Source organism: Zootoca vivipara, chromosome 13 (genome assembly GCF_963506605.1).
Source record: "Zootoca vivipara chromosome 13, rZooViv1.1, whole genome shotgun sequence".
NCBI lineage: Eukaryota > Metazoa > Chordata > Lepidosauria > Squamata > Lacertidae > Zootoca > Zootoca vivipara.
The window spans coordinates 5,141,266-5,164,235 of record NC_083288.1 but is presented as its reverse complement, the minus strand read 5'-3'; the positions used below and the strand labels follow the sequence as shown (position 1 = coordinate 5,164,235).

General features: G+C 42.7%; 1 protein-coding gene across 1 annotated transcript in view; it reads right to left on the bottom strand.

Moving 5' to 3' along the window:
• GALNT1 (polypeptide N-acetylgalactosaminyltransferase 1) overlaps positions 1-22,970 on the bottom strand; it is a 60,241-nt gene that overhangs the window by 33,341 nt on the left and 3,930 nt on the right. The window contains exons 2-3 of the mRNA XM_035134301.2: positions 12,964-13,188; positions 7,949-8,123 (exon numbers count right to left, since the gene is read on the bottom strand). Coding sequence (XP_034990192.1) covers positions 7,949-8,123; positions 12,964-13,102 — 314 coding nt within the window. The 5' untranslated portion in view covers positions 13,103-13,188. The remainder of the gene's footprint in view (positions 1-7,948; positions 8,124-12,963; positions 13,189-22,970) is intronic.

The window sequence follows — 22,970 nt, the reverse complement described above, 5'->3', positions numbered from 1 at the left end:
GATATCCCACCTTTCACTCCCCTTAAGGAGTCTCAAAGCAGCTAACAATCTCCTTTCCCTTCCTCCCTGACAACAAACATTCTGTGAGGTGAGTGAGGCTGAGAGACTTCAGAGAAGTGTGACTAGCTCAAGGTCACCCAGCAGCTGCATGTGGAGGAGCGGGGAAGCAAACCCGGTTCACCAGATTACGAGTCCACCGCTCTTAACCACTACAGCATGCTGGCAAAACCACAAGGAGAGAGCCAATTTGCTGGGTGGGAAATTCCTGCCCAGCCTCAAATACGACCAACGATGTCCCATAGCACAGAGCAGAATACAAGGAAAGGAGGGGTGGGAGATCCGGCAACAAGTGCATGAGAAAGTCATGGGCAACCTTTCTTATATACCCCAGGAACAGACCCAAGCAAAGCCTGCAGGCTCAGTTTGGCCTGTCCCTTGGGCTTGGACAGCCCCCTAGCCTTCCTGTGATAGGCCAATTTGCGGGCAGCCTTGTATTCACAGCCGAGGCCATCAAGGTAGGCTGCAAACCTCTGAAGGCCAGTGGCTGCTGCTAAAAGGCACCCTGTCACTGGATTGTGTTGCAAGGGTGGCAGTGGCCCCCCAACACTGCTGCAGCTGGAAAGGGCAAGCATACTTACTACATCTCCTAAATTTTGCATTTTTAATATATTCCCAGATATTTGATTAGTAAGTTTCTCTATGGCAACTTAGGGTGTTATTCTCTTTAACCTGTTTATTGATATTCAAGTCCTCACTAATTCAATGTTCAGATTTTGTTGAATTAGTCTTATATCCATATGCCATGCTAAATTCATTAATTAACATAAGTACATTCTCAAATGATTTTTTCTGGATCTCTTACAATCAATCACTGCTACATAATTTGCATAAAGATTAATGTTGAATTCTTCTCTCCCTATTGTTACTCTCTTAATTGTTCTATCTGGTCTAAAAGCTTCCGCTAATGAGTCTACAGACAATGCAAAAACTAATTGTGACAAAGTGCATCCTTATTGGGTTCCTGTATTCATTTGGAATGGGTCAAAACTGGTTCCATTCATGAAGATGCAAGCATCTGGGCCAGCATATATTAGCTGAATCCAGGCAGTAAAATCTCCATTCAATCTGATATGATCTTACAACTTGATAAATAAACTCCCACTGCAAACAGTTGAATACTGGATTTGTTGATTATATGTAGGAATGAGGTACAAGGTAATGCCCAACCACATAGCTTTTGGTATCTTGCAAACGTAGATTACTACAAATTGGCTATATGGTCTACCACTGTCTTCCTTTTCTTTTTCTAGTGCTTATTGCTTAGTAGATATTAAAAAGGCTTTGCTTGTCTTTTTCCTGAAGAGATGATGATGCTACAGTTTTACTACAGAGTTTTTTCCCCCATGCAAACAACTTGCAGAGACATCCCTTTTATACAACTGTTTTGTTTTCCACAATACAGAAAACAGAGGAACTCCATGGATACCTTGCGTTGTATCCAACACTGCAGCTCTGCTAACACAAGGGACTTCCATGTGCCCAATGGAATTTCCTCTTCCTCTCAAGCTTCCCATACACTCTCAAAATCAGTTTCAGGATTGGAGGGTGCTCTGGAGCAAATTTTGATTTCCTCTCCTTCTCTGTGCCCCCAAAGTCACATTGCATCAACACAACCCACTGGCACAGCACTGAATATAACCACTTACTTTTTTGTTAAAAGCATCATGGAAAGTATAAAAATAACTTAGCTATGAAATTAATGAGAAATTGGTACCTAAAAACAAAACCTTGAAAATTTATTCTCTGAAATAAAAGGTTGAGGGACTACAGCTATTGTGGATCTAGAACTCTTCTGAATATGTGATGTGATATGTTCTCTGCTACTACTAAAACTCAGGAACAAACACACTAGATATCATTTCACTAACAATAACTCTCATGCAGTATCAAAGTTTTTAACATAAGATTTATTATGACCAGAGCTTTGGCAAGTGCATAATTATTATCTGTGGAGTTCTAGATCAGTGGTTCCCAAATTTTCCCACACACATTTAAAAATTGTTCATGGATTTAGCAGACCACTTTATTATATCTCTGCCTGCTGCAGCAATTGTAGTATGCTGTGCTATATATCCTGCATGATATTTCATTGTCTTTTTACAAACATCCCAAATTCAGTTTGTGGACCACAGGTGGTCCAAGGACCACAATTTGGCAACCTATGTACTTGATAGCAATTTTCAAATTACTATAAAATATGCATATGCTATTAAGCTAACAGCAAGTAAGTAATTCTACTCTAGTTTCCAAGGTCTAAAATTTTCCACCATAAATTACACTCAACATATGTAAGCAAGTTCCATGTGTTGGATTCCTGAAAAAGGAAGCAAGGTCTGTCTACCATATGTTCTAATAAGCAGGGAGGGATGGTTGACAGTTCCTGCTTGTTCTCACCTCTTCCCTGGTTGCAGGGTATTGCTAAGGCACACTGACTCTTAACAACACTGGCAACAGATCCAAGATCATTCCCTCCAGAGATGATGAAGTCACAAATACACATATTTTATAAATTGTATTTATGTAGGAAAACAGTTTTTGTTTAGCCATCCTTAACCTGCATGGCTAAATAGCTGAAAATATTTGTTGTATCACCAGCATGGCAGAGATCGTGGCAGTGTGATTCAATACCACACATTAACTAACAGCAGGACCAATACTTCATAGGCTATCGATATAGTTCTCTCCATAAGTAGACACAACTGATGAAGTCTCAGCGCATGTGAGTTCTCTTTTCCTACTACAAACAGTCCTTCAAACACAAACTGTGGTACTTGTAACATTCATGGACAAGGCAGGAACACAAGATAGATTTCTTTTCTAGACTTCTAAAACTATAAGCAAAACAACCTGGGATTCTGCTCAGGCTTGACTCCACCTAATTTCATGATACATCTAGTTAAAACACTCTTGGCATAAAAGTTCATAGAAGCTTCCAACAGGGTTGGGCTGTGCCACACAATAGAGTTGATGTGGAAATTCATTCAGTTTGCATTTTAATGCAAACCAACCAAATTTGCACTTCTCAAAACAATCCACGAAATGAAACAAACCTTGGAATCTGTACTTTTCAATTTTGCAATGCAAAAAATGTAATGTAAAAATATGTACAAAAACACAGAGGAAAATGCACAAAAATACAGAGATTAGGGAAAACAATGTATAAACTTGCATTAGTGAAAACCGCTTGCAAAAATGTGTATTGGGGAAAATGCACACAAAAAGGTGTACAGGCTTTCAATAGAAATGTTTGTAAAAGTTTGCAAACTGATATAGAAACAAACTGAAGTTTGGGAAAATGAGAAACAGAAACAAAGATTGCCATTTGATCATCTGTAGTTCCACCTATGATTCTTCAATACAGGAAGAGCTGTAGGACATGCTTATCAGTAAGATTTTTAAAAAAGTAAGTTACTAGAACCTTAAAAGGTAAAGGTAAAGGGACCCCTGACCATTAGGTCCAGTCGTGACCGACTCTGGGGTTGCGCGCTCATCTCGCATTATTGGCCGAGGGAGCCGGCGTATAGCTTCCAAGTCATGTGGCCAGCATGACAAAACCGCTTCTGGCAAACCAGAGCAGCACATGGAAACGCCGTTTACCTTCCCGCTGTAGCGGTTCCTATTTATCTACTTGCATTTTGATGTGCTTTCGAACTGCTAGGTTGGCAGGAGCTGGGACCAAGCAACGGGAGCTCACCCCGTCACAGGGATTCGAACCGCTGACCTTCTGATCGGCAAGCCCTAGGCTCAGTGGTTTAACCACAGCGCCACCTGGGTCCTTATTCCACTAAATAAGGTTTAAATCAAAAAGTGAGGAAGTCTCAATTATGCAGGAAAATTAGAAAGCATGATCTGAATAGCACTTGGGAGATACAGGAAATGAATATTTGAACTTATAGTGGCATGCTAGCATGCTTGCGGTTATCTTTCAGTAACTCATGATTCCTATATAGTAAGAAATTAGTATGACACTGAAAATAATGGTTAATTTCTGGATGTCAACTCAGATTTCAGATGTCAGAGTAAGTACCGGTAGATGAATTTCTATTATTTTAGATACATAAATTCTAGAGAAAAAAGATACACTTGTCTTGAAAATGTGTATATATGTAGAGAAGAAACATAACCCTAAATTATGCCAGCCCCCTGTGGGAAACTTACTGTTTAATGGGGACGGAGTTTCAACTTGTGGGGGTTGTTTTAAAGTGTTTTAACCTGGGAATTAACTGTTATAACTTGCATTTGTTTTTCAGTTTACCTTTTTACGTTAGTTAGGTGTATACATTATTTTGTTTGGGGGGGGGGGAGAGGACAGGGCTGCCCAGGAGAGGGCCCCAGTCAGCAGAATGGCTGGGGCAGGTTCTACTAGAGGGAATGCATTCAGACACCCGATCTCAGTGATCACAGGTAGGAGGAGTCACACTAGGACCAGACCATGTCACTACCGGGGCGGCAGGTTTAGTCGTTGTTTGAAGACCATCCCTGCCACCGGGTCTGGCCCTGACCAGGATACTAGTATCAACAAGGGTGACCCCCATGACCTTGAGCTGCTGCTATGCAATGCCATGTCAATGACTCACAAGACCACTGCCATCCATTAACTGGTCATGGATGGATGAATTGACCTGGCATGTGTAACAGACACCTGGCTGGACATGGCAGATAGGCCTGTTCCTGCTGCTGCTTGTCCACTAGGTTTCTCTTATGCACAGCAACCCAGGTCATGTGGGCGGGGAGGCAGGGTTGCAGTGATTTTTAGGAAGTCATTAGCTTGTGCCAGGCTTCCTATTGGGGAGACCCAGTTTTCTGAGTGCATGTTCTGAAAGCTAGGCAATAGGGGCAGTACAGGATTCCTACTGGTGTACTGACTTCCCCGCTGCACCAAGGATTTCCTGCCCAGCTGCTTCAGGTCATGTCGGATGTTCTCCTGGGGACACCAGACTGGTGGTCCTAGGGGATTTGAACATCCATGCCAACACAACCTTACAAGGGGCTGCTCGGGATAGTGGAAAGCATAGCTTCCATGGGGCTGTCCCTGAATACGTTTGGCCCAACACATAGCTGTGGACATGTCTTAAACCTGGTGTTTATGTCTATGGACATGGGTGATCTGACACTTAAGTTCCAGTGAAACCAAAGAAGTGCCATGGTCAGATCACTTCCTGGTGCAACTAGACGTCTCTGTGACTTTCCCCTCGAGGGAGGTGGGACTGATTTGAATGGTCCACCCCTGCCACTTAATGGATCCAAATGGCTTCCAGAGAGTGATAAGAGGTGTCTTATCCCATGTTGATGGCCTTTCAGCTAATTCCCTTGTGGCCTGCTGGAATGCAAAGTAAACCAGGGCAACCAACTATCTGGCTCCAAAGTGCCCTCTCCAATTGCATGGAGCCCAGATGGACCCATGGATTCCCCCAGAGCTGAGGGCGATGAAACAATTGCTGAGACGGCTAGAGCACCAGTAGCGAAAAACTCTTTCTGAATCAGAATGAACACAGGTTAGAGCTCTAACCTATCACCTACTAAGTGGCGATAGTGACGGCAAAGAGGACCTTCTTTGCCGCCTCTATTAAATCTGCAGAAAACAGTACCAGGAGACTCTTTGAGCTGATTTGTAGTCTAACAGAACTACCTTTGCCATTGGGGTCTGGTGAGGATCCCAAGATCTTCTGCGATGATTTTGCAAAAAAAAAATGCAGATAAACTTTTTTCAGATTCAGAAAGAGGTAGACTCCACCGTGGTAGCAGGGCCAGGGTGGGAGAGTCCCAGTGTTCTGTCTTGTCAAGTTGTATGTGACCAATTTCAACCTGCTGCCTCCTAGGATCTGGACAGGCTGCTTGCACAAGTGAAACAGACCACCTGCCTCCTTGATCCTTGCCCATCCTGGCTCATAAAAGCAAGCCAGGCAGGGCTGGAGAATGGGCTCCGTGGCGTGGTGAATGCTTTCCTCTGTGAGAAGGTATTCCCAGACCCACTAAAGAAGTGGTTATTGAACCAGTTCTTTAAAAACCATCACTGGACACGGCAATTATGGCCAATTATCACCCAGTATCAAATCTTCCATTCCTGGGCAAGGTGATTTGAATGGGTGGTCAGTGAACAACTCCAGGAATGCAGACCATTTGGATCCCTTCCAATCAGGACTCAGACTCCACCATGGTCACACTGGGTGATGATCTCTCGCAGGCCACGGACAAAGGTGAAAACTGTTTCCTGGTTCTACTAGATCTATCAGCAGCTTTTGATACAACTGGCTAACTGGGTATCCTTCTGGACCATATAGGGGGGTTGGGAATTGGGGGCACTGTTATGCAGTGGTACTGCTCTTTCTGGGCCATATCAAGAAAGTGGTGTTGAGAAATGAGTGTTCAGACCCCTGGGCACTCACCTCCCCATGCTTTTCAACATCTGTATGAAACCACTGGGAGAGATCATCAGGGGATTTGGGCTGGGTGTTCACCAGTATGTGAATGATACCCAGCTCTACCTCTTATTTAAATCGGAACCAGTGAAGGGAGTGAACATCCTGTGTGAGTGTCTGGAGGTAGTTGTAGGATGGATTGCAGTCAGTGGATTGAGGCTGCATCTCGACAAGACAGAAGTACTGTTTCTGAGGGACACGGGGCAGGCAGGTGTGGGGGGACCCCCTGGTCCTGAATGGGGTAACTGTGCCCCTAAAGGAACAGGTATGCAGCCTTGGGGTCATCTTGGACCCACAGTTGTCCATGCAGACGCAGGTTAATTCTTTGTCCAGGTCGGCTATCTACCAGATCCATCTGGTATGTTGGCTGCGACCCTATCTGCCTGCGCCCTGTCTCGCCAGAGTGGTATATGCTCCCACTTGGACTACTGTAATGTGCTCTACCTTTAAAGGTGACTCAGAAACTACAACTAATCCAGAATGCTGCTGCCAGACAGGTAACTGGCCGTGGCTGCTGGGACCATGTAACGCCGGTCATAAAAGATCTACACTGGCTCCCAGTATGTTTTTGCGCACTATTCAAAGTGTTGGTGCTGACCTTTAAAGCCCTAAATGGCTTTGGCCCAGATACTTAGGTGTAGCCTGGAGGGCCTTCTGGTGATTCCCTCAATGCGAGACGTTACAGGGATCCAGACAGAGGGCCTTCTTGGCAGTGGTGCCCTCCCTGTGGAACATGCTCCCATCAGATGTCAATGAGATAAAGAATTACACATCTTTTAGAAGATAACTGAAGGCAATTTATTAGTATTTTATGTTTTATTATGCTTTTATATGTGTTGGAAGTTACCCACAGTGGTTGGGGTATTGTTGCTGTTATTATTATTAACCCATGCTTTAGTGGCATAAGCAGGAAGGTACAAAGTGCACTTCAGGCCTTCTCTTTCTCCTATTCCATTCACATATCAAGGACTATGACTTGTGTGAAGTTTAGTTTCACTTACCAAAAAACATACTCTGTTGTTACATGCAAATCTCAGATAGTTTAAATCTCAAACTCTCATCAGCTTCACAAACCAGCTTCATAAACTTTAATCTAACTTTTTAGAAACTAACCTGTTTGTTTCCAAACACGATCTCTGGTCTGCCTGCAAAAACAAGTCAGGTTTGTGGGAAGTTAATCTAAATTCTTCTAGTCCTCCTCCTGTCTGACTGACTGAGAGAAGGGAAAGTGTTTATTTTCCCTCAAAAATTTCATATTTGGAAAATACTCCAGTGTTAAATACTTTGTATACTGATTTGGTGCTAAAATGTCATTCACACTGAAGAATACAGAAAGTGCAATATGTATCAACAGATTCTGAGACTCTTTTTCAATGTTGCGCTTTCCAACACGAATGATTATATAAGGTAATTCAAAAAGAGACCATTTTAAACCAAATATACATTTATAGCACTGTAAATGCACTTACCCTTCCAATCTGACATCAGGTAAAGATCTATTGAGTGCAATCCTTTCACTTGCCATTAAATTAAACTGGTTAATTTTAAACATTTCCTTCATTTTTTCTTGGTCCTCTTTAGGAATGACAACAGGTTTCCCCATTTCTCCTGGGCCTTCATGAGGTTTTTGTACAAGTTCTGGAACTAAAAAAAATGTTTCTATTAAAAAAAAGAATTCAAAAGGCACTTAACATCTGTACGTACACTGGTATAACTCCAGTTACAGTAACCCCATTTTAAAAAATCCACTACATAAATGAAAATACATTTTAGAAAAGAATAGAAAATAGGGTTTAAAATTGTATGAAATAGAAAATAAAAGCATCAATTCTCTAGAGCAAGCTGATATAACTCATTCTGATTTTGCATACAGGCTATTCTGTAACAAGTGTTGTAAAATAACATACGGTACTGATTATGACACATGTGTGAGTGGAGAAGATAAACAGATGAAAACAAAATACCAAAGCAAATTAACAAAATGGAAACATAATAGATACTCAAGTAGTTTGCCTGCCAATATATAAATGTTAAGAAGCTCTTCTTCTTTGGCGATCACTCGTAGTCAAGTAAGATTGTCTTCCATGAAAACAGTTTTAAGGATGTGTGTCTGTAGGTGACTGTGGAGGCCAACTCTGGATCCACACGTCCTTCCACAGTGGGAACATAGGTTTCCAGGTGGGAGTTGATCACGGTGAGGGTTTGCCAAATGTGCCTTTCCTCATATCAAGTTTCTCCCTTTCGTCCTGAGTTCGAGCATATTCAAAGTCCACAACACCTTTGGTAAAGGCTGTTCTCCATTGAGCGCTTGCAGGCCTGTGTTTCTCAACTGTCAGTGTTTATACTACATTTTTAAAGATGTGCCTTGAGAGTGCCTTTAAACCTCTTTTGTTGACAACCAGCATTGTGCTTTCCATTTTTAAGTTCAGAATAAAATAGTTGCTTTGGAAGACGATAATCAGGCATCCAAATAACATGACCAGTCCAACAAAGTTGATGTTGAAGAATCATTTTTTCAACACTGGTGATCTTTGCTTCTTCCGGTACAGTGGCATTCGTTCACCTGTTTTCCCAAGTGATATGTAAAAACTTTCAGAGACAACGTTGATGGAATCTTTCAAGGAGTTGGAGATGACGTTTATAAGTGGTCCATATTTCACAAGCATACAGTAAGGTTGGTAGAATAATAGCTTTGTAAACAAGCATATTGGTTTCCCTGTGAATATCCCCGTCCTCAAACACTCTGCACTTCCATCGGGAGAAAGCTGCACTTGCAGAGCTCAGGTGATGCTGGATTTCAGCATAATAACTGCCCAGGTAGGAGAAGTGATCCACACTTTCTAACATTGCACCACTGAGTTGGATTTGTGGCACTGCAGAGGGATTGTTTTGTGTTTGTTGGTGCAGCACTTTGGTTTTTTGGATGCTGAGCGATAGGCCAAGCTTTTCGTAAGCTTCTGAGAAGATATTTTGGATGGTTTGCAGGTCTGAGTGTGCACACACTACATTGTCATCAGCATACTCAAATTGTACAGTCATACCTTGCAAGTCGAACCAAAGCACGGAAACCAAAGCACAGCTTCTGATTGGCTGCAGGATGCTGCAGAAGCCCTGTCAGACGTTCGGCTTCCAAAAATAGTTCGCAAACAGAAACAGTCACTTCCGGGTTTGCGGCGTTCAGGAGCTAAAACAGGTCAATAAATAACATATTCAGAGGTTGGTTTTGCTCTCTGCATTGTTCTTGAAGCTGTCGAGCGATGAAAATCATGTCCACTGTCCCCTAGAAGGTCAAAAACCATTTTGGGATTCAGGAAGGGCAGCCTCAGATATAGTTTGCTAAGAAACTTGCAAGAATTTTGCCGGCCGCAGCTAATTAAGAGATGCCTTAATAGTTTCTGCAATCCATTCCATCATCTTTTTTAAAAAAAAAAAGGTTGAGAATTTTGGCATCCATAGTCTGCTGAGATCTCCTCTCTCTCCCAGAATTTTTTGATGACCTTGTGAAGTTGTTGTGCAAGTTCAATTCTGCCCACTTTGAAAACTTCAGCAGGTATCCCATCAGGTCTGCTGGTTTTGTTGTTTTTCATTTGGTTAATAGCTGTGCATTCCCTCGGCCTATAGAGCGACATGAGCCCCGCAACCCCAGAGTCGGACACGACTGGACCTGATGGTCAGGGGCCCCTTTACCTTTAATAGCTGTGCACAACTCTCGCAGATTTAGAGATACTGCAAGCTCATCTCTAATTTGTTTTTGCAGAATTTGTATGGGGACCTCAGCAGCTACGGGGGAGTTGTGGTTAAGGAAATGCTGGTAATGTTCTTTCCAGCGCAGTGCAATAGCTTCTTTATCTTTTAGAAGTGTGGTACCATCTGTTGAGTGTAGGAGGCATATGCCATGATTTATTGGTCCATAGATGGTCTTTGTGGCTTTAAAGAAGCTCTGCATCATGAGTGTCAGCTAAGTGCTGGATCTCTTTAACTTTTTTAAATCCACCAGGTGTTCTTTAGTTCTCTGGTTCTTCTTTGAACCTCAGCCTTAGTGTTGGCATAGGTGTTTTTTCTTAGTGGCACAGTTTCTATCTCTTTGCCAGATCTGAAAGGGCTTCCTTTTTCTTGTCAATAATGTGTTCAATCTCACTATTATTCTCATCAAACCAGTCTGGGTGCTTCTTTTTTTGGTATCCAATAGTTTGTTTACAGGCTGCAATAATGGATGTTTTTAGCTTGGTCCAGTGTTCCTCAATGTTATCAGGCAATTCTGAAAGCAGATGGTCCTTAAGAGTCGTTTGGAAGCAACCCCCCTTAATAGATGTTGAACGGCTCGAGTGTTCATTTTGCACCTTGGTTTCCTTCCTTGAAGCCCGCGTTGAGGCTTAGCCATCGTCATCAGCACTTGTCATAGCACTGGTAAGGAACACATCACAGCAATCTTCCGCTCAGACAATTACATAGTCTAAAGAGGTGCCAGTGGTTTGACCAAGGGTGCCTCCATGATGTTTTAATTTTATTTTTTTGTCGAAAGAACAATATACCGGTAGCGCATGTAGTCAAAAGTAAAATTCCATTCTGGTTGCTGTTGCCAATTCCTGCTTTCCCAATAATCCCAGGCCACAGATCGAAATCTCACCCAACCCCTGCATTAAAATTGCCCAGGATAATTTTATCCTCCTTAGGCTTCTCTGATAGGATGGTATCCAGCTGAGAAAAAAAATAATCTTTAATGTCTTCATCGGCATCTAGTGTTGCAGGGTTGAAAATTGCTCATTAACGCTGGTAGGGACTTCTGACAAGAGCTTCACAAGATCGTTTTTTATAGCAAAGCCTATTCCATGTATTTGACATTCTTGTTCAGGTAGACCTTTCCAAAAGAATGTGTAGCCTCCTTTTTATTCCTTGTGCCTCTCCTACGCTTTGAGTTTCCTGAAGCACTGCAATATCCATGTTAAAACGTCGCAACTCTCTTGCAATGATGGCAATATGATGGCAGTACTGCATTCAAGACACTCATTATCTGTTATCCAACGAAGTCCGGATATTCCATGATCCAAATTTTGATTGTCTTTTACGACTGCTGGGTGGTGACCCCACTGGGCATGGTAATCTAGTCAGGGGGGAAAGTGAGGCAGACTATGTTTAGGGCACCTTTTCTAGTCCCTCCCCCTTTTCGGGTGAGCAGAGTGGATCCTAAATAGGACTGTTCAGTCATGGATACAGCTGCTGAGCTACTCAACTTGAGTCAGAGCGACTGAATCTGCAACTTGAGTCAGAGCGACTGAATCTGCATCGGTAGATTCTTATCTGCTGCAGCCTTCATCTGTCTTCACAGCTGTTGTAACATACCGCTTGTTATCTTCCACCTGTTCTACCGCTGAGGACTTCTTGGCTCATTCTTTGTCTAGCTCCTCCCCTTTGACCTTACCACCTTGGGTGACCCTGCTGGGAGTAGACTCCTGACGGCTTCGCTCACAAGGGTCATAGGAACATGTAAGCCTACTCACCACAACAAGGTGAAAATCCAGCTGCACTGACCTACAGACATGAAACAAATTCCCACACAGGCGTCTTCCAAAAACCCATCCCATTAAGAAGGAATGGTCTACTGGCCTGAGGGGTCTGATTCTGTGTTCAGATTACTCTCAAAGCTATTAATTTCCAGTCATCTCAATTTGCATCAAGCCATTGTGCAATGACACTGCTCTGTGTCAAACCTTGGTCATGTTTCAGGTTTTTCTTACCAACCATTTGTACAAATCTAGAATCATATATCTTTCTTCCTACTAAAATAATGTAATAACATGAGAAAATATCCACATTAGTGTCTGCAACACTTGTCTAGTTCAGACAATAACCATACTGGTGAACTGGGCCAGTGCCTTAACCACGAAAGCTGCTTTTTTACAATAAATAAGTGAGGGTTTAAACCTGAAGTTTAGTGTCTAGGAGAGAGCAAAGCAGTTTAGATGAAATGTAGGAAACACAAGGGAGAGCAGAAGATGGAGTGGGAGGGCGGTGGTGCCACAGGGGAAAGAATGAGATGATGGTGCTTACTGGGGAAGAAAGAGCCAAATGGGTCATTATATGGGGCCAAAGAAGAGCTGAACAGGCCCCAAGGTTCTGCACCACCTATATAAAATTATAGAGCTGGATGGGACCATAGCTTATTCTGCCCTCCTCTCCCCCCCCTACTATTATTCCACAGAAGAAATCATTTTTTGAGAGCCAACAATGAAATGTTAGTTCAGTGTATCCAAGCAAATTCTGTGCATGCGTTTCTCAACCAGCATGTTAAAACGCTTTTGAAATGAAAGAAATGCAAACAGTCTCTGATACCACATAAAAGGTCTACTGTTCAGTGGATAATTTAAGAAGAAAACAAACACACATTCCTCCTATCTGTTGTGGTCTTAAACTGGCCATTACTTCACTTATTTTATGTGGTATTTGACAACTTAATCTTTGGTCACTAAATACTATTAATACTTACCATCTCCAGGCGGTAGGCCTCTCTCTTTTTTCTCATCACATTTGTTGCATTCGCTGAAGTAAAGTAACAAAAACATATCCAGAAGGACCCAAACCAGAGAGGTGGCAAGGACCACCTTACAATATGCAAATTTTCTCATGGCACTTTAAGTCAAAAACAAAAATGAAGTGTATATTGAAGTCAGTGATGCTGCTGTAATCCCATTTCAGAGATCATGTTCCACATCTATGGAGAAAAAAAGAAAAGAGTTACAAAGGATCTGAGGAATTAAGTATCCTTCTCAAAATATTACAGACAAGTTTAATGCACTCAAGTATGATTATTAAATAGATGCTTAGGCAATGTGAAGTGCCTCAAGCATAGGCACTCTAGTGAGCCAGATCTTACCGAAAATGACAATTCCATTCTCAGCAGAACTCCTCCCAAAAGCAAATGGGCTCTAATTGAAATCTGGTGTCTCATTATCCCAAAACTATCCAGAGTATGGTAGCTCCAAATAAAAATGTAGGGGGGAAATACTTGATCTTATGTACTCCAAGATGGGCATCCAATAGCATTGTTTTCATTAATGCATGAGCCAGCTCTTCCATTTCCCAACACCTAAGAGAATGCTTTTAGAAATACCTTCTCTGCATCACACTTACAAAAATGTGGGAGAACTGCCTAACTTCCCCATCAATTTCTGAAGCTCAGAAGAACTATTAAAGACGTTCTGAAGCAAACTACTTCTCCAAGCAAACTATTCTAATTAAGTAATTTACCCAACAACCCTGTGTGCAAGCTATACACACAAATCCATCCTGAAAGCAGTGATCTCTACCAAACAGAGAACTGGTGCTTGAACAAATAATCCCTGGAACTAACAGGATATATATCTGTTTTCATATTTAAAGCATTTTGTAAGGTTGTTGCATCATATGATGTTGTTAGCATTTAAAACGAAGTGTAAGAGGCATGACTAGACATATGTAGGATGCCTGTATGGAAGAGTAAGGTCAGATCCCAGATTATCGTATACAAAGACAGGGTCTGAAACTTTTCTAGGACTCTTGGCACTTTTGGAATTATCAGCAAGTGTTTACCACTCATATTAATTTATAATACTCTGCTCCATCACATCACCAAATTCCACAAAGGCAACTCGACTCCAGCAACCTCTTTATCCAAGGACACCTAGACATGTACCCAGAGAGAAGTGGGCGGGGGGGGGGGAGACACAAACTCCCTTCCTTGGTTACCTTTTCCAAGGATGACAACTGCCTTAATGTAGCTATGTGCCCCTGTGTCACCAACAAAAGATACCTTATCTGGAAATATTGAAACCATGAGGGTGGCCATTATTCTGCTTTGAGAGATTTCATACATTGAGACATGAGTAGTAAACATTAACTACTGTTTAATGTGATTACAAACACAACTACTACAAATAAGTTTGAATTTTTGGTTCTGAATCATCACCAGCCCTTCAGAATAAAAAGCTACTAACCACTGTATTAAAAGTGACAGCAACGTAATGTGTCCACAGTAATTCCTGAAACTGAGTAGTTATAAGAACTGAGGTGTCACAATAATTGACTTTTGCAAAATTATTGACATATAATTCATAAAAGAGAAATTAAGGGGAAGTATTACTAAGCATAACTGAACAATATGTACCATGACAAAGTAAATGATTTTGATAAATTTTGTCCCCTTGACATTTTCATATTCTCTTAATGATCAGTTCCTTCTGTCACTTATGGTCAAACATCAGTTGCTTCAAAGAGCTCAAGCTTAAGTGTTTGGTGTACAGTATTGTTCAAAATTACTATGAGCAGTATTAACTTTTTTAATAACCTTAGGAAGTTTACATGAATTTGTAGATAAGTTTGAAAGGTAAAGGGACCCCTGACCATTAGGTCCAGTCGCAGACGACTCTGGGGTTGCGCGCTCATCTCACTTTACTGGCCGAGGGAGCCAGCGTACAGCTTCCGGGTCATGTGGCCAGTATGACTAAGCTGCTTCTGGCGAAACCAGAGCAGTGCACGGAAACGCCGCTTACCTTCCCACCGGAGCAGTACCTATTTATCTACTTGCACTTTTGATGTGCTTTCGAACTGCTAGGTTGGCAGGAGCTGGGACCGAGCAACGGGAGCTCACCCCGTCGCGGGGATTCGAACCGCCGGCCTTCTGATCGGCAAGCCCTAGGCTCAGTGGTTTAACCCACAGCGCCACCCGCGTCCTTAAATTTAAAATTTAAATTTAAAATCCTTAGTTAAAAAAAAACATCAAGTACAGCAGGAGTTGCCACCATTTTGACCAAGGGATAGCTCACTCGGTACAGCATGACACTCTTAATCTCAGGGTTGTGGGTCTGAGCCCCACATTAGGCAAATGTTTCCTGCATTACAGAGGGTTGGACTAAATGACCCTCAGGATGTCCCTTCAAACTCTACAGTTCTGATTCCTGCCTCTACCTGACCAAATAGCAAATAATGTACTACTTGTAGCAAATAAGCAAATAAGGGAAAATGAAAAGGATCAAAGCTCTTCAGAACCCTTGGGGGTTATTCAAAATCAAAGTAATAGAAGCTCAATTCAAATGTGCATTTCCACAGTGGGGAAAATACCTATAAGAATAAAAGAGCTCCTTAAAAATTAGAATTAAAAATCAACACAAGAAATCAGCTAGGATTTAGGGGGCTGGAGCAACTCCCATATGAGCAAATGCCATGCTTAGGTTTTGTTAGTACAGTATAGGAAGAAAACACAAGGAGGGGAGGCATGACTAGTGTATAAAATATGCCATGTGCAGGGATTTGGTTTCTATGTGACAAAGGTGAAAGAAAAAGTTTTTTTCTTCTCCAAAACCAGAACCTGGGATCATTCAATGAAACTGATCAATGGAGTACACCAGGAAAGAGAAATGTATTTTTTTCTTCACACAGCAATATCAAATTTGTTACAAGAAATAGTGATGGTCACCAGCTTGGATTGTATTAGACAAATTCATGGAAGATATGACCACTAGCCATAATGGAAATATTACGTCAAGTCAGGAATAGGGAAACTCGGCCCTCCAGATGTTTTGGGACTACAATTCCGATCAACCCTGACAACTGGTCCCGTTAGCTAGGGATGATGGGAGTTGTAGTCCCAAAACATCTGGAGGGCAGAGTTTCCCTATGCCTGCCTCAAGTCATAGGTACAGTGGTACCTCGGTTTATGAACACAATTGGTTCCAGAAGTCTGTTCATAAACTGAAGCGAACTTTCCCATTGAAAGTAATGGAAAGTGGATTAATCTGTTCCAGACGGTCCGCGGAGTACTTAAACTGAAGCGTTCATAAACTGAAGCGAACTTTCCCACTGAAAGTAATGGAAAGTGAATTAATCCAACAGGTCCGCGGAGTACTCAACCTGAAGTACTTATCCCGAAGCGTGGGTGTAATTGGTTCCGGAAGTCTGTTCATAAACTGAAGCATTCATAAACTGAAACGAACTTTCCCATTGAAAGTAATAGAAAATGAATCCGTTCCAGAAGGGTCCACGGCGTTTGTAAACCGAAAATTCGTAAACCGAGTCTTCGTAAGCCGAGGTTCCACTGTATTATTGCTAAGAGTAACATTGTTATAGATGGCAAACAGTTGAGTGCTAGGTTGGCCAGTGGGAGAATAGAATGCAGGACTCTTCTGATCCAATAGGGGTGTTCTTAGTAATTCAGAAGGGCACTGCTAGCAGATGCAAGAAGATAGCGGTGTATGCATGCTGCCGAGAAAATGTGTAGGAATGAATTCTCTCTTCTCTCACAATACTCTAACCTGGATTCTTTCCAAGAAATTGAATGGGGGGGGGGGGAATTCAGGACAGAAAAAAAGAAAACTTTTCCATAGAGAACAGAGTTAAAACTAAGGAATTCATTATCACAAGACAGGGCAAGCAACTAACACAAGCTTAGAATGGGGGACTGAACAAATTTATGAAGGTTAAGGTTTTCAATGGCTACAAGTCACGATAACCATAGACAACCCCCAGGATCAGAGGTATCATGTCTTTTATGGTTGCTGAGGAATAAATGAGAACCCTGTTGCATTCATATCTTGATTGTTCACTTCTGGGATGCATCCACTTAGCCACTGTAAAAACAGAGTACTTAACTAAATATAACAACCAGGAGGTCTGCATTTACCGTATATTCTTAAGGTACAATGACAAAAGAAGATTCTCTTCTAACTTTTAATCACATGACCTATGAGATGTTCTGATTTCACACAAAAAAACTTCGCATGGAGACAGGGCAACTTTGTACTATGTAAATTTACAGAAGTTAAAGCCAGAAGGCTTGAAGCTGTTATGTATTCCATTTGATACTGATGTGAGAGACACAGCTGACAGTTCTGCACCAATATGGGTTGCAATAAATGCAAAGTGATTCAGACAAGAGAGGTAAAGGCACCAAAGAGAAGCTGCCTTTCATAGTGCCACTATACTGAATACTATGCAGAGATACCTTCTGCTGGTTTGCTCCCACCCTGTCAATTATCCCATTATCTATCTATATCTATATAAAAATGTAAACTAGGCATGTGTGTTCGTCTCCAATGTTCAACGAAACCGCTTGACTGATTGCATTCAAATTTTGACACAAAGTCAAATGTGACGAGAGCAAGCCCATACCGTTTTCAAAGACAGATGTCACACCTGTGCAATGTAAAACCCCCAAAACCCCGTGTTCAAAACCTCCCCACTCAGACGAAAGTGCATGCTGGGAAATAGAATGGAGAAGCAGCGTCTGCATTGGCTGCAGAAAATCGGTGACATCACAAAATTCCATGGCAACCAACTGAAAACAGGCCTTTTGCAGCAACAAGGCCCAGCATTGCCCAACTGACTGAATAAGCCGCAACATTGCCCGAATAGAGGTGGGGCTCCCCTGTGTGGGGGGTGGGGGGAGGAGGGAGTGGGAAAGGTCATGGGCCGGGACAGGGTGGGGCCGATCACAGGGATGAGCCGGGGTGGGGGGAGGAGTCAAAAGGCGGACTCTGAGGGCCCATTTAACAGACTAAACCACCGCAACGCATGGGAGGGCCAGCTAGTAATAGTATAAATCAGGCATCCCCAAATTGCGGCCCTCCAGATGTTTTGGCCTACAACTCCCATGATCCCTAGCTAACAAGACCAGTGGTCAGGGATGGGAACTGTAGTTCAAAACATCTGGAGGGCCGAAGTTTGGGGATGCCTGGTATAAATGAACTCTAATTCCTTAGGGAAAAGTTCAAAGCTAGCATACTTTATTAGAAAGAATAATTGCATAATCTGTTCTATTTGTCTAAGGGAAAGAGAGTACAGTGGTACCTCGTGTTACGTACTTTATCCATTCTGGAGGTCCGTTCGTAACAGGAAACTGCTCGTAACATGAGGTGCGCTTTCTCTAATGGTGCCTCTCGCTGCTACTGTGCCACCGGAGCTTGACTTCCGCTTGCATCCTGGGGCAAAGGCCACAACAAGCAGCATCTACTTCCAGGTTAATGGGGCGCGCAACCCACAGCATTCGTAAGTGGGATGGTACGCAACATGAGGAACCACTGTATCAAACCTCTCCATCAGCAATACTGTACTGAAAAACCAGCAACTTTTGGCTCCTCCTCTTCAAATTATTCTATTTCAGTTGATATTAAAAGAACCTTATAACTAAGAATGCTGACAGATTTCCTTCTCCCTTCCAAACCCTTTGTGCTTTGTCTTTTAGACTGTATGTGTTAGAACAAGGCTGCCTTATTTTCATTTGTAAGCTGCCTGGGACCATATTTTTGGCTAAAGAGCTGGATAAAAAAAAATCTTTAAATTCATACATAAAAGCTGAGAACAGTCTTTGGCCTCTGCTAAATTACTGAAAATCCAGCCTGCAACTTACAATCAGGTGAGAAACAAAACTAAAGATAAACTGAGGAAAACAGGCAGAGGACGGAATTGAGAGTAATTATAAAGCTCTATTTCACTGCAAACTGTTAATTGTTTTAGCAGCCAATTAATATGACTATATGAGTTATAACAGAGATGGACAAGCTGTGGCTCTCCACAAGTTGGGTGTTCTAGTTCAGCAAAATGAGAAAGTCGACAGGCTCTCCATCTCAAAGTCAGACATTTGTAAACTCCAGTTTTCATCAGTGATTGAAAGCTAGAGCTCTTTAAAGTCTAATGAATTTTAAACCATGAATGTCAGTGCAGAATGTGGACATACAAACCACGTGCACTCCCATCCTGCTCCTACAACCAATTGAAACAGGAAAAAAGTCTTGCTGTGCAGGGAAGCAATGGCTCAGTTGCCTGGGTAACAAGGATACATTTTCTCCTTAGAGTGAAGGGTTCGTTTGCCCTCTGTGACATTGACACAATTGCCTGGGATCTTGGATTGAAAAACATTTTCAACTTTAAAAAAGCACCGAAGCAGTAGCAGCAGGGGCAGGGGCAGAAAGCTGAAAATAGATGTGAAAATGCAGGGTGGAAGATGGGAGCTTTTTTTATATAACTCCTGTCTCCCTTCCTGTGCCCAACTGCTGCATCAAAACCCAAACTTTTAGAAGATCTAGAAAAGCAAGATGCTGTGAGGATGAGCCAAACAGTGGTTCAAGCCCAATATAAATTTTGGAGTCACCTGGGGGATTTTGAGGACTGGTGGTAGACAAGCTGAAGTTTTTTAACAATGGGAAACTGAATGTTAATGCAATGACAGGTAGTGTATATATATATCTCAGAAAACCTTCATCTAATCAATAGCCAGTTAATATAATTAAATGGGTGTGGCATTTGATGTTAGGAATCAAGATTCTGTACATAATCATAGAATTGGAAGAGACCACAAGGGCCATCCAGTCCAACACCCTGCCAAGCAGGAAACACCATCAAAGCATTCCCAACATATGGCTCTCAAGCCTCTGCTTAAAGACCTCCAAAGAAGGAGACTCCACCACACTCCTTGGCAGCAAATTCCACTGCCGAACAGCTCTTACTGTCAGGAAGTTCTTCCTAATGTTTAGATGGAATCTTCTTTCTTGTAGTTTGAATCCATTGCTCCGTGTCCGCTTCTCTGGAGCAGCAGCAAACAACCTTTCTCCCTCCTCTATATCCTTTTATATATTTGAACATGGCTATCATATCACCCCTTAACCGTCTCTTCTCCAGGCTAAACATGCCCAGCTCCCTAAGCCGTTCCTCTTAAGGCATCGTTTCCAGGCCTTTGACCATTTTGGTTGCCCTCCTCTGGACTTGTTCCAGCTTGTCAGTATTCCTTCTTTGGCAAGCCCTAGACTGTGGTTTAACCCACAGCACCACCCACATCCCACTGCTCCTCATTTAGCAAAATCAATGCAACTATAGTCGTACCTTGGATCCCGACCACCTTGCGAGTTCAACATTTTGGCTCCCAAACACCACAAACCTGGAAGTGAGTGAACATCTGACGTGGCTTCCAATAGGCTGTAGGCTTCTTGCAACCAATCGGAAGCCGTGCCTTGGTTTCCGAACGTTTTGAAAGTCGAACGGACTTCCGGAACGGATTCTGCTCGACTTCCGAGGTACGACTGTACAATTCAAATTCCTGTCAAACTGGATACATTGTAACTTCAGTCTAGATCAATTAAGCAGTTTCCTCAGGAAGCTAGCTATACAGTGGTACCTTGAGTTACAAACGCTTCAGGTTACAAACTCTGCTAGCCTGGAATAGTTACCTTGAGTTGAGAACTTTGCCCCAGGATGAGAACAGAAATCATGTGCCGGTGGCACAGCAGCAAGAGGCCCCCATTAGCGAAAGCACACGTCTAGTTAAGAACAGTTTCAGGTTAAGAACGGACCTCCGGAACAAATTAAGTTTGTAACTAGAGCAGGCATCCCCAAACTCCGGCCCTCCAGATGTTTTGGACTACAATTCCCATCATCCCTGACCACTGGTCCTCTTAGCTAGGGATCATGGGAGTTGTAGGCCAAAACATCTGGAGGGCCGCAGTTTGGGGATGCCTGAACTAGAGGTACGGTACCACTGTACCTCTTTTTCATTTATCTACTGATGCAGATCCCCATAGAGTCAACTAAAACCCTAATAGTATTTACAATAAAAAAGTTTTTTAAAATGGTTCAAATCCATACACTGGGGTGAACACCTGCTACTTTGTCCCAGCTCTTACCAACCTAGTAGTTCAAAAGCATATCAGCGTGAGTAGATAAATAGGTACCGCTGCATCAGGCAGGTAAACGGCGTTTCAGTGTGCTCTGGCACTCGTCACAGTGTTCCGTGCCCCAGAATTGGTTTAGTCATGCTGGCCACATGACCCGGGAAAACTGTCTGCAGACAAATGCCAGCTCCCTCAGCATGAAAGCTGAGATGAATGCCACACCCCATAATCGAATTCGACCAGACTTAACTATCCAGGGGTTCTTTACCTTTAGTATTTACAATCTAAGGTTTCAGTCCCAATCCATAATTTGAACAATTTTCTCTTAAAGATGTTATCTCCACAGCCATCCATCATTGAACCTTCTGCCTTAAACTGGGAATACACAGCATTTTAAAAATTTGTTCAGAATTTGTTCAGAATGGGATGATCCATTGGCTATGACTTCCAAATTTCCAACATCAAGCACTCTTATTCAACTAACCCCTCCCCTCCCTGTCATTCATCACTTTGCTAGTCTAATTTCTGGCATTTGAAAGCCAGGAGCGTGTGAGAGTCTGGCATCTTTACGTTTGTACAGGTGGAGCTGTGAAACATTGCTGAGAGATAACAAAAGATACACTGAAACATCTAAGTTTCCCTGCAGGCTAACTTCGTTAAATCTGCTGAGGCAGCTTTGCCTCATCTATCAGGCCTAAAAGTTCCCTGCCTTATATGCAAAATTAAAAAATCTAAATATAATGGGGTATGTTTAACACTACTAACTCACCAAAACCTATTGCTTTTTCACTGGCTTTTAACTTTGTCAAAGTGACAGATGCTTCATGCTGCAAGGACTAGTCAAGTTTTGGTTCCTCATGAATTAGGTTCCCCTGCTTCCCTTGGCCCTACTTTTAAAACTTCCTAACCAACAAACTCTGCCAGAAATAATTCTACTGTGCAAAAGCAGGGATCCAATTTGGCCTGCATTGCCATTTCTCTTAAACCATGCCAACCTAGTCAAACAGCTGGTGTCACTTGTTACATCAGCCGCTGCATGAGAGGCAAGCTGCCTGCTCTATTACTTCACAGCAGGGACACTGATTGGCACCAGTGTTAGAAATTAGCCAGGCACCAGTCGCAAAATGCAATTGGCCTTTCGTGACTGGAGATGTCCAGGCACCACCCTTGGCACCTAGCATCTCCATCTGCCTGGCTGCAGTCAGCTTGTTTGCCAGGCACAGCAGCAGCAAAAAAGACACGTCTTTTGCTGCCATGCTACCCTGCAGACCCTGATTCACCCGGCAGCAAAAAAATAAAAATAAATTGCTACCACACTGCCAGGCGAATCAGGTGTTTTGCAGGGTTGCACAGTAGCAGAAGACACATATTTTGCTGCCACACCTCCCTGCAGACTACCTGATTGCCTAGCCCCATTTCCCCCCCCCCCCCGGGTCTGCCTGGCCTGGTAGCAGGGCAGCAAAAGAAAAAACCTTTACATTTTGTTTTTGCGCCCACAACCTAGGTCCCAGGAGTCACATGGCTCCTAGCATTCCTCTCCCAGCTTCTAACACTGGTTGGCATTATGGGGACAGCATTCCAAATTGGGCGCTACGTATCAAATAGAAGACTTCTCTTGTTGCCACCCTCCAAATTTATTTTGGAAGAGGCACAAAGAAGGGCCTTGGATGTTGATCTCTGGGTCCAGGAGAGTTCACATGGGAACCATGCAAGGCTTCATATGTCAAAACTCTGAATTGCACTCAAAAATGAATTGGCAGTCCATGTGATTGGCTCAGAACGGGATACATGTTCAGAACTGGAGTTTCTGAACAGTCCCGCAGAGGCAGCCCAATGTATAAAGCATTGCAGTAATCTGACC